Below are 11497 nucleotides of genomic sequence, written 5' to 3' on the forward strand. Positions count from 1 at the left end.
ACACACCCATCCATTGGTGACTGTAAAAGAGCAAAAGAGAGGAGCGAGTAACCCCAATCCTCCATCTGCCCTAACTTAGGGGCTTATAGGACTTACTGGGGGCCCGGGAGTGTGCACACTGAACACCCTTGCTATTTACGATCTGCCTCAGAGTACAGTCACTCTCAAGCAGCCTCCACGGCCCCCTAAAGTGGGCTGAGCCCAATCCCAATGTAGCCCAGCTCTTTGAGGTCATCTACTGCCATTTTGCAATAATGGTCAAAATGCAATTTATACAAAAACAGCCTTTTTGTCGTGGCATGTTTTATGCCTCCATATGGTTGCTACGCTTCTTTTTCTTTTTTCCATCCCAAGTATCTGTTTCTTGAGCCCCGCTTATGTTTCAAATGTAAAAGACTTTTTCAGCCCTTTAAAATGTGCTTTGAATTAGCTTTTTATATTTCTTGATATTTATGATTTGTGCCACTCCTTGTATTGTCTCTTTTGATAAATATTTCAAACAACATCAAGGGATAATCTTGCTTTGATTCATCTGCCAACAAGCAACAAGAGAATCATTTTCAAGGCCCTTGTGAAGGCTTTTGTGTTTGGGCCAAAGTTTGCTGCCTTCTTCATGTGGTAGATCAAAATCCAATCCATTACAGTTACCAAGTTATGATTATGGTATTCTCTTAATGACCTAATGTCACAACAGTTTAGGATTTGATAATTCACCGATTTATCTAGGCTAATCCTTCAACTGCGTTTTGTGAAATGTCTTGAATGTTGCTTTGCAGTTATGAAGTTATTTCACTCCATACCTTCAACACTGGTTACAAAGATCCATACCTCTTCAAGTATACAAAGAGATTGAGTTTCTAGGCATAACCAGCAACTAATCCACATTCTCAGTCCTTTCTCTCTATCTCTGACTCACCCAGTGCGACATCTGGCCATGAGTGCACAGTCCAGCCAGCATGTGAAGGGTTACAGCTGCAATCGTTTTCCCTGGCTTGGCCTGGACCCAGAGGCTTAATAAAGGGAATTAATGGAGTGCACTATCTGTCAGATTCCTAAACACAGCTGGAGCGGATGTCCATCGCCCCCAAGCTGCCCAAAACTTACTATCCTACTTCAACAACTTACCCCCTCCCCCTTCCCCTCCCATTACCCCCTGAGCGCTGACTCTGTGAAAGAGCCCCAGCTGATTGTGAAAGCTGTTTATGTATCGTCACTGATGGTAATTACACAATGTGGGATAACAAACAGAGGGACTGGAAGTAGGGGGATTGGTCTGTATGAGTATGTTGCCGTGGAGTGAACTTTTTGGTTATGGGGACAGCTGCTGTGATGGCATACAGAGAGATATCGACATTAAATGGTATGTGTAAATTTGGCCAAGCATACATACTGTATACTCATGAGCACATGGCTGGCCTTTTAATGCTAAACACAATGCCACAGGCAAGAAAAGTGCACTGCAAAATCTACACACAAATACACCCACTCTGTCGGTTCAAGAATTCACTTCTGATTAGCCACCCATGACATCTGAAAAAGAGTTGGAAAAAGTTTGTTTGATGTTTGAATTTAAAGGCAGGTAATATGAGTAGCCCAATGTCAAATGTTGACAAGGTTTAATGGAAAACTTTCATCAAAAAGACTGTGCTGGGATGGGCTTTTAAGAATATTTTCTCTGGGGAAGGCAATTAATTTTTACAATTTCATGATAGCTGAGAGAGTCAGACTCTCTGGCAGCACTCCATGCAGCATAAATGAATGAGTATATGCCAGTAGGAAAAACAAACTGAAAACAGAGGGGGCAGCAGGGAGAAGGGGACAGTAACACAATCCCTAAAAACAGACTTTATCTGCTCCAACTATGTTTGACAGAGGCCTTATACAAAAACCCAGAGGATTCAAGAGTGAGCACTGGCAACTAGCAGTTGGTGTCAGAAATCCTTCAGCAAGAGTTTATCTTTATCCAACTAACTACCACATTGCAGCATTGTGCAGCCAATCACCAAGCGTTAAACCAGTAGGGTATAGTTGTCTATGCCTGAGAAAACGTATGCTGGCAGGGATCCAAAAGCAACACAGAGGGTTCAGAATTCACCCTAACATGTTCTCCAATCTCCTGAGACCATCCAACTCTGCAAACTGGGTCAAGGTTTATCCTGGTTCAGGAGCAATTTTCTGGGGTCACCAGAGATCATACTGAGTGACTTAACAGAAACACAGAGGGCGGCTTTCAGAGTCCAGGTGTGACTTCATGGATATTGCGTTAAGGGTCTTCTGTCAGGTCAAAGGGACTAAAGGGAAGCCGGGGAAGAATGGGGAGTTGAGGGATAACTATCCTTCCCTACCTGCTTTAGCTGGCATTTTGACACTTTGAGCTTTAGATATGTATTCCAGAGAAAAACTTCTGATACTTAAGCATCATATGTAGTACTGACTCCCCAGCATACATGTCCAAGGGGACAACCTTGTTTCAGTCAGATTTTTTTTTAAAAAGAAAAAAAAAAAGCTTTAAAGTCAGCATTCTAGTCCACCAGAACAACTTTGGATTATGTAATAAAACACAAGAGTGACTCAACATAATTTCAGGACATTTTACAATTGAACACACTGTGCTTTGGCATAAAGAACGGTAAGTGTCAGTGAATCTATGGGGAAATTATTCAACAACAAATATGCAGTAATCTCATGGAGAGGTTAAAGCCTTCCCGCTATTGGCTTGGCAAATACTGCACTTGACAAACAGTACTGTAATGACAAATACCCGATCACATAGCATCAACCTGTTTACAAAGCATATGCAGCAGGTTAGCCTAAAGGTAGGTAGGATGACTAATAATCAAAAGGTTGATGGTTTGAACCCTGCCACTGACAGGAGGGCGCAGGATGGCTGCTATTATATGGGATGGTATTACCCAGTCCCCATCGCTGCTGAGCACGACCCTGAACCAAACTACTGCAGGGAGAAATTCTGATTACCTTGTGTAAATTGGCCTGTAAAGTAATGTTCATCTTGAATCTTTGTCACAGTCACTGGGATAAATGCTAATGCCTGGACCTAAGTTGATTGTAAAGGTTCTTAAAGCTTCTCATGGACCAGTTCCACTTCCCAAAAGCTGTTTTTTTTTTAAACAAAATAAGTTATTACTTCAATGTTGAGAAACATATGGTGCATATAAATGGTTCCCAAGATTGGATATTGTGGATGTTAGATACATACTGCCTGGCAGCTCACTCAAGAGCAGCTGGGGACATTGTACTTGAAATGGGCCTCAAAAGGGATTGACAAATTAAGTTGATCATATGCTGCAGTGATATATGACCTCTCAGGCGATACAAGTTGAGGGAGTATTGTATAGCCAGGTAAGAGTGTTGGCCAAAAAGTTAGCTCTGCATGATACCACAGCCAAGGCAGTATTTTGCTCTAGGACATTGATTAGCACACTGGATTAACAGCGCAGCACATGTCAAACTCAAGCCAAAATCATGCTGCTCTGAAGGGAAAAATTCTGACAGACTGAGTAGGGAGAAGACAGCAGCCGGCACTGGAACTGACGAGTCACAACAGGAACCTCATGATGAACCTCCTGACTTTTGAGGGACTACCTGATAACAGCCTGAATTGCATTATCACTGATGTTTTTTCCACTCTTTGTGACAAAACTAAACTTTGGTCTGTGGTAATCCTGCCCCTTCACTCTTCAAATTACTAGCCAGTGGTATGAACATCAACTGCTAGCAACACTTATTTTCTTTTTTTTCTGCCTCTTTAGCGTCTTTTCACACCTCCAAAAATATCAACAACATAAATATGCTATATATATATATATCTGCCAAGCTAATTAAGTTATATTTATAGCCTCGGTTTTAAAATAAGTTCCAGGAGTAAGGCAAGCAGTAGGAGTTCATTAGATTTAAGCAGCAGAATGAGGGCAGTGTTATCACAAATGGCTGCTTTGTGCACCATGAAAAATGAGCTTTTTCTTCCACCGCCTCTAGGGAGGAGGCCAGTGACCTTCACAATTTTCCCCCTAAACAGCAGCCACTAGGTGGAGGGGGCAACCATGGGGGGCTGTGAAGGGAGACGCCGGCCCTCGTGAGCACAGGGGGTCTGACTGCCTGAGCAGACCACAAGGAAACCCTTCATGAACCTCGCCTCTTATTTACGCATATAAACACACACACACAAATGCATGCACGCATGCACACAATCACACACACACACACACACATACATAATGGTTGCTTATACTTACTGTAATTGGTAAACCACAATTCTACATTTTAATTAAAGAAAAAAGTATGATGTGACATAAAATATAAGTTAATGTGCTGTTGCCAGTTGACATTTATTCATTCATGAGTGTGAATGTTCTGCCTTTTTTTCCAGTTTTCAATACAGTACATGCGAAGCCGTTTGAACCTGCTTCGTTACCACACTGTTTGTTTACCCAACTCCAAAGGGCTTTCCCTGCTGGAAAGAGTGGTGCTACGCTGATGTTTGCTGTAAGCATATTCCATTTCAAAGGTATGTGGCCTTTTGCAGTCAATGCTCTAGTGTGACTGGCTTTCTTGATCTCATCCCCAAACAAAACTGAACACAGTCTTTACCATCTACAGTATTACATACTCCAACTCCCTTGAGATCTGCACTAACTTCTAACATTGTAAACAGTGTTTGCCAATCTAGTCTTAGTTACTAAGGGACACAGCAAGGTTGGGAAATGGCAAACAGATTTTTAACAGAAGTAGATAGTAAATGGGAAAGCAGGTCATCATAGTACACGGATTACACATGTTGAAAATAACATGATTATGATATGTTAATATGGAAACACTTTTTTCAATGCATTATTGTTCAGATCAAGAATGAGGGGATGAGGATGTCTATCTACAGTTGGCAAGGAAAATAAAATTATCTAGATGAAATCACCTGCATCCTGTTTGGTGTGCTATACCATCTTTGGTGACATAATGATCTTTTTATTTCGTCACAGAGCAAACATTTTATTACAATGGTACAGGCTCCAACGAGTATTCCATAACTTGACCTCGACCTGAGAGCGTGTTGCTGTCCTGTGTCTCCTACCGTGTCTGTGAGATTGGCCTGTTTGGCTAGCAGCTGGTCACGGTCCATCTGGCTCTGAGACAGCTGATCCCTCAGGGCCCTGTTCTCCTCCAGCACACTGACTGCAGAGCTCTCGCCTGGGATTAGGAAACAGATCACACATAGAGATGGGCTATCAACTACTAAGGTCAAGGGCAATCGATAATACTGAATGCATTTAATGATAAAAGGCTTTGGTCTGTGAGTTTGGACTATAGGTCTCTTCCCCACCAGTGGGCTGCTCTGCCAGGTTGCGGGTGATGATCTGGCGGATGCGGGTGGAGACGGGTGTAGGTGTGGCATCAGGGTCCAGTCCATCACCTCGCAGTGTCAGGGTCTTCTCTGCTGTGCTGCCCTCAGGGTGGAGCAGAGACTCCTCCAACTTCTACAAGCACACCATCCCACCCAGCCATCAGTTAGCTACAACTACACAGACAAGGACTAACTCGAACTCATTAACGTTACAGTTAGGCTATTGTTATATGAAGAGAACATGCAACAGGGCCCTAAGTTATCCATTAATTTATTCACTTGTCATTATTAAATCACTCTACACTACACTATTTTGCTTTTAAGCCAATATCAAGGTTAGCCTGAGCGCCTATTAAGAGGTGGTCGGCTATGTGATATGTGTTTCTATTAATGCTAGTTAGCTACATCTCAAATAAGCTAAGGTCACGTTTTCAGATTTTCCTTTCAGTCAAAACATGAACAGTAAGCTAGGACAGGGAGCAACATGTTGTACCAACCTGAATCACAGCCTCCAGTCCAGGTGAATGTGCATCTTGGTCCCCCTGGGAACTCATTGCAAAATGTCGCCCAGCTTTAACAATATAACGCTAGTAAAAGTTGCACTTTTGATAGCTTCGTTTCATGAGACGAAAAGCAGCCAAATGCCAGAAATTGAGTCAAACCAATGCAAAGCAAGCATGTCACAAAAACGTTGTCATTGGAAGTAAAGGAAAATAGCTGAAGCGCATTGTCAATTTGTGCTTCACCTGTATACAAAAAGGGTTGCTTAAAGTTTTTTTGCTAAGAACAAACTTTAGTGATTGCAGGCAACATAGCTCCAGTCAAATCCCAGCCGAGGTTGCCAGGGCAACCACGCGCTTCCGGGCCGTTACCATAGAAACAGAATGCTGGCTTGGACGTTTCCATAGTAGGAGAGACGCACGAGTGAGGCTGCTGGCTTCCAGCAGGTTAATGATCAAAAACATCGAGGCAACAGACAAGCAAACAGTTATTTCTTGACAAGGAAATTACAAATATATCTGGCTGACCAAATTTAAGAAATGCATTTTATTTGTAATTTTTATTTGTAAAATTTACAGATCAGAGTCCCATATTACATGACATTTATGAATCATGTCAACAATCAAAACAACAAAATATTTTCTACAAAGATTTAATGATTCAGCAAGCAGAATCAAAACAGAGGTAATGCAGATCTCAAATTAAACACATGACACAAAGTATATATAAACACGGTGTGAGCAGCCAAAAAGGGCCCTAAAAACAACGAAGGATACTTGAGGATCAAGTAGCACACTATTCTAGGGTACAGTGGGATCCCTTTAATCCTGTGATAAGCATTCCATTTGCAATGTGACTGAGACAAATGACAGAGAGAGGTCTGTGAGCACTGTGACCCTGAGTTTAGTCTGGCAGGACCTATTCCATTATGTTGAATCTATGGGGAAAGGCTCAGGCCACTGGGATGGGTCTAGGAAGATGGTACAGGTTCCACTGTAGAACCAAAGTCTTGGCAGGAAGCACTCCACAGTCCAGGTGTTGGAGGCTCGGTTGTACACTTCTACCTCCACCCCGTAGTCCCCCTCCATGCCCTTCCAATGGCCTCCTGTGACAAACAGCTGCCCATCCAGCACTACCAGGCCTCCGTTCTCATGGAGCATGTGGAGAAACTGGACCTGAAGAGAGGGTCAAGATAACAGGACAAAGACTAGGACTATGCTGTGTACCCATTAAATTAGCATCCTTACAGCTGAAATACTGTTCAGATGCCACATTTTAAGCTTTATCTCAAAGGAAAACTTCAAGAATTTGATGGTGTTGATTCATATTTATATAAATAAGTTCTTATAGCACACAATTGCAGATTTACCAAATATTCATGTTAAATTACAATAAATAAATTACAATAAATGACAGTCTGTACTGGTCCATGCTCATCTGTTGAACAAAAATACACATTTTGTGAGTGTATGTATTGATCTTAGTCAGCAGTCACTGGCAAGGATTCCTAAGCTCACCTTTTGCCACATGTTCGCTTCTGGATCATAAGAGTAGACTTTTTTAGTGTTGTCAGCAATCAGATAAATAACTCCTTCCACAGAGACAGTGCGAGGAGAGGATAAGTACTTAGGGATGAAGGGCGAACAAATAATACTCCAGCCATCTGTAAGATAAAAAAAAAAGATAGCTAAATGTAAACCCATAAATGTAATAACATAATAATAATTTATATGTTTGGGTTCAGTAAACTAGTAAAAGGCATGGGTATGGAACAAAAGAGACAATGGTACTTTAAGTAATACCTTTATGATGATTCAATACAACGAGTTTAGCATATGGTCGCTGTCGGATGAAACCTCGTAACTCCAGTTTTGGTGATTTGGTTTTAATTTCAATTTGAAGGGTCACATGGTCCTACAACCCTTGGGATGATAAAACTCTTTCAAAACCAATTAGATAAACTAAAAAATGCATGGCCATTGAGCTAAAAACAAGACTGTATTCCTTAGAGATACAAGGTTTTCACCCGACAGCAGTGATATGGTGCTTCAATCATCCCTACCTATGACAGGGTTGTAGCATTGCATGGTCAAAGCATTGTACTTCACTGCACATGAGCCGATCACATAGAGCTTCCCGTGACATGCGCTGGCTGTGAAGTTGGTCACATATTTCAGGGCGGGGCATGTGATGGCCCAGGTGTCGTTGTAAGGGTCATAGTGTTCAACCTCAACATAGTTCAGTGTTGTACCTGGAGGAGAAAAATGTTATGCGGAGTGAGTGTTGAGACAGGACCAAGTTCTCATAAAAATCTAATACTTATCATCACATAATGTATATCCAATGGAAGCAGCAGCAGGAACACAGTTGTCCAAATTGCTGTCCTACTCTCAGAAGCTGGTCATATTTGAAGCTATTCATCCACAATTGAAAACACCAACCAAACTCTTAAACAACATCTTAACTTAGAAGACCACAGCCAGGCCATCGAAGGGCAGATGAGTCTGTAGAGTTCATCACAGTTTTCCATTCCGCTGCAGGTTTAAGGCACCACAGGCAGGACTGTATTTATTTTCTTACCTCCGATGACGTAAATCTCTCCGTTCAGCGTTGCTGATGTGTGGTTAGTCCGAGGCCGGAGCATGGGTGCCACAGTAACCCACCTCCCCTCTCGAGTGATGTACTTCCAGGTCTCTGTGGTTGACCAGGTGTTGGTATTTGAACCTCGCGAGCCTCCTGTCAGATAGACAAGAGCACTTTGTCAACAGTCTGAGAATACATTACATTCCACACAAGAGAAACTACAGTGTAGTCAACTCAAATCCATTTTTCATTCCTCTTTTCCCTTTGCCAGTATTTCCACATAAAGTTCCTGTGTTTTGATGGGTTACACACACTTGACCAACCTGTGACATAGACATCATTGTTCAGAGAGACCATGGAGTAACCCCACTTGTTAGGGTTAGGAAAATTAGGGAGCTGATGCCACTGTTCTATGGAGAAAAAAAGGAGCAGTTACAACATCATCCAGTAAGAGAGGGAACCTAGACAAAAACAGAGCAAAGGGAAAAACAGATGAAAAGACCATTTTCACAGATACAGTATCTAGATGACAAAACTATATGAGTGAAACTGGGCAAAGCTCCACAGATGTCCTCAAGACCTGCATCAGTGACATCAGTGTTAGGTGGCCAACAATTTTTGCAATTGCTCCTTGGCCCAAAAAAGTCAAAAATGTACATTTTCTGACAATGACAAGGGTGTCCTTTTCTAACTCTGCAAAATGAAGAGATAAAATTGTTATTAAAGAAGGTTCCTGTTATAAGAGAAACTGAAAAGATGATCCAATTTTGTCACGTCAAGGTTCAGTCTGTGCCAACACTACCTTTAACAACCTACAACTCCTCTAAAACCCTTCCCAACCTGTCAAGAAATCCAAAAACAGACCCAATTTTTAAGGAAGGACAGACAACCCATCTCCACAGCCTAGCCCACTACAAACTGTGTATGCCCATCCTTTGAATTTTAATTTTACAAATTAGTGTTGTTCATGTGTTTTTCCCTTTTGCATTTTTTCCTCTTTGTTTCATCATTCACATTTACTCTGCTCTTCTCTTCCCTTTAAAAAAAAAAGTATGTTGTAAAATGTGCTGACACCTCATTGTAAAATGCTTTTTGAAGTGAAACAAACTTGAAACTTGAGTATAAGCAAGAAATGAATGTACGGGTCTTTGTGTTGTAGAAGGCGCAGTTCCTGGGCAGCAGTCTTGGGTCTCTGTCCCCATCTTCATCTTCATCATCCGAGTCATCCAGTGAGCGGCCTCCCATTACAAACAGCACCTCCTGCAGGTTTGGTTGTGGACTCTGAGAGTTGACTCGGTCCATATATCCTGGCGCCAAATCCATCTTCTAGAAAAGAAAACGTCATGTGATTGTGAACGGAAAACTACTCAGATTGAGCAAACAATGATAAGAAAGCAAAGTACCAGGCGGGCTAAAGCGTGAACTCACTAACCTCTCTGTGAACATTTTCCACAGCCTCCCTGCAGCTGGGAGAGGCCTGGACCAGGCTGTCCTTCAGCAGGTTGTCAGCCAGGTAGTCTGGGTTGAGCAGGGAGAGGCGGGTCAGGGTCAGGAGCTCGGGGAGGTGGCAGAGCCGAGACTCCTTATGGTGCCTGACCCAGGTCAGGACGGCCTGCACACGGGTGCACTCTGACCGTGTTTGTAGTCCTTCGTTGGACAGACAGGCAACCAGCCTGTCTTTTCCCAGCAGCAGGAACTCTTCACCCTGCTGCACGGCCTCAAAGTTCTCCAAGAGGAAGGCCGAGGCCTTGGCTACCACCTCTGGACAGCCATGGATCTCCCCAAACTCCAGAATTCCCAGGCAGTTGGTTGCATCGATCTGGTGCTGGAGGTATCGGCTACACACAGCTCGCACTGTCTGGAACTGCAGCTGACTGGAGGTGCAGATCAGTCCTTCCACATTGCCCTGGTTGATTGTCAGTTTTCCTGTGTAGGCAAAGTCCAGCAAGGTGCTGAGGATATCTGGGTCCACATCCTGAAGCTCTACACGGGCAGCTATACTCTCCACAAAGTCCCCTGAAAACATGGAGCGGAAGTACGTACTGCAGAGGGCCAGCACACCACGGTGACAGGGGAAGTCCCGTCCCCCCGCACTCAAAATCACGTCCACCAGTTTGGGTTGAGAGCAGAGGGAGCGCAGGCCCTCCAGGATGCTCTGGGGATGGGAGGACAGACAAAAGTCCAGGTCGTCCACATTACGCACCATGGTCACCTCTAGTTCAGAACTTTAGCCAAGTCTTCTTTCAACAGGGAACAACTGAGTTCAGTGTTTACCTACAAGTGTAGAAGAAAATTGGTTTCAAAGCTGAGCAAAACTATATAAATCATTCACATAAAGCATTAGCAACGACTTGACCAAGTTCAAAACAATTTAGGATGCTTCTTTGACAAATGGATGTCGTATTTGCATTTTTTATGTAATTGGATCATACAGTACAACTACAACTTACTAAATAGGTGGTTTCCAGGGGCAGTTTGGCAAGACATGTTTTGTGTTGCATTTACAATGATAAAAAATGTTGCCCAACTTGCAGTAATGTTAGACTTCAAATAGAAAACCTATAAGAGAGTTTAAGAGAAATGTATTTGTCTTCCTAAGAACAGAACATAATTTCTCCTCAGTGACCTAATGTATCTAATTCAGTCCGCCCTAATTTAACATGAAAACATAAACATAACAAGTGTAACTTGTTTACAGTGTGGTATCATTGTATTATCACGACGACAACAAACGACGGCAACTTTGGCTTTCTGTGACTATAATCTCCTCTGAAGCCTACAATAAATTACATTTCCTGTCATCAAAACACACAATTATAGAAAGAAATGACTCACCAAAGAATCAAAGAATCCAGTAAAAAAGGTGCATGTGGCTGAGGAGCTGGTTAGATCAACATGGAGAGGCCAGTATGGCGAAAAGCTTTTGCCAAGTCATTGGGACAGACTGCCTGTCGTTCACTCAGTTATTTTTAGGCCCGACAGTAAGGCTGTGCTGAAGTCAGATTCCAAACAACATGCATGGGACCCACACCTGCTGTTAAAGGAACATACTTTGCC

The 11497-nt window shown here is 42.7% G+C and overlaps 2 protein-coding genes across 2 annotated transcripts in view; both read right to left on the reverse strand.

Moving 5' to 3' along the window:
• Positions 1-5910, reverse strand: part of crocc2 (ciliary rootlet coiled-coil, rootletin family member 2) — a 30672-nt gene extending 24762 nt beyond the window's left edge. The window contains exons 1-4 of the mRNA XM_071517629.1: positions 5854-5910; positions 5336-5489; positions 5087-5202; positions 2370-2375 (exon numbers count right to left, since the gene is read on the reverse strand). Coding sequence (XP_071373730.1) covers positions 2370-2375; positions 5087-5202; positions 5336-5489; positions 5854-5910 — 333 coding nt within the window. The remainder of the gene's footprint in view (positions 1-2369; positions 2376-5086; positions 5203-5335; positions 5490-5853) is intronic.
• Positions 5911-6783: 873 nt separating this feature from the next.
• klhl30 (kelch-like family member 30) lies at positions 6784-10646 on the reverse strand. The gene is made up of 7 exons (XM_071517627.1): positions 9873-10646; positions 9583-9766; positions 8764-8850; positions 8438-8593; positions 7920-8108; positions 7375-7520; positions 6784-7032 (listed from the first exon to the last, which is right to left on the reverse strand). Exons 1-7 carry the CDS (start codon positions 10644-10646, stop codon positions 6784-6786), a joined length of 1785 nt encoding a protein of 594 aa, XP_071373728.1.
• Between the last annotated feature and the right edge of the window lie 851 nt (positions 10647-11497).

The sequence above is a fragment of the Centroberyx affinis genome, unplaced genomic scaffold (assembly GCF_046629955.1).
Source record: "Centroberyx affinis isolate AG114_WGS23_722 - 3 ecotype Tasmania unplaced genomic scaffold, CSIRO-AGI_Caff_v1 ptg000503l_1, whole genome shotgun sequence".
In the NCBI taxonomy this organism is placed as follows: Eukaryota; Metazoa; Chordata; class Actinopteri; order Beryciformes; family Berycidae; genus Centroberyx; species Centroberyx affinis.

What these genes read in the sequence shown, in the direction of transcription:
- klhl30 (XM_071517627.1), bottom strand. Translation starts at nt 10,646, where the DNA reads ATGGTGCGTAATGTGGACGACCTGGACTTTTGTCTGTCCTCCCATCCC. An exon ending in TGGAAAATGTTCACAGAGAG is followed by an intron (nt 9,767 to 9,872) that starts GTTAGTGAGTTC and finishes TTTCTTTTCTAG; the next exon opens with AAGATGGATTTGGCGCCAGG. An exon ending in CAATGATGTCTATGTCACAG is followed by an intron (nt 8,594 to 8,763) that starts GTTGGTCAAGTG and finishes TCTATCTGACAG; the next exon opens with GAGGCTCGCGAGGTTCAAAT.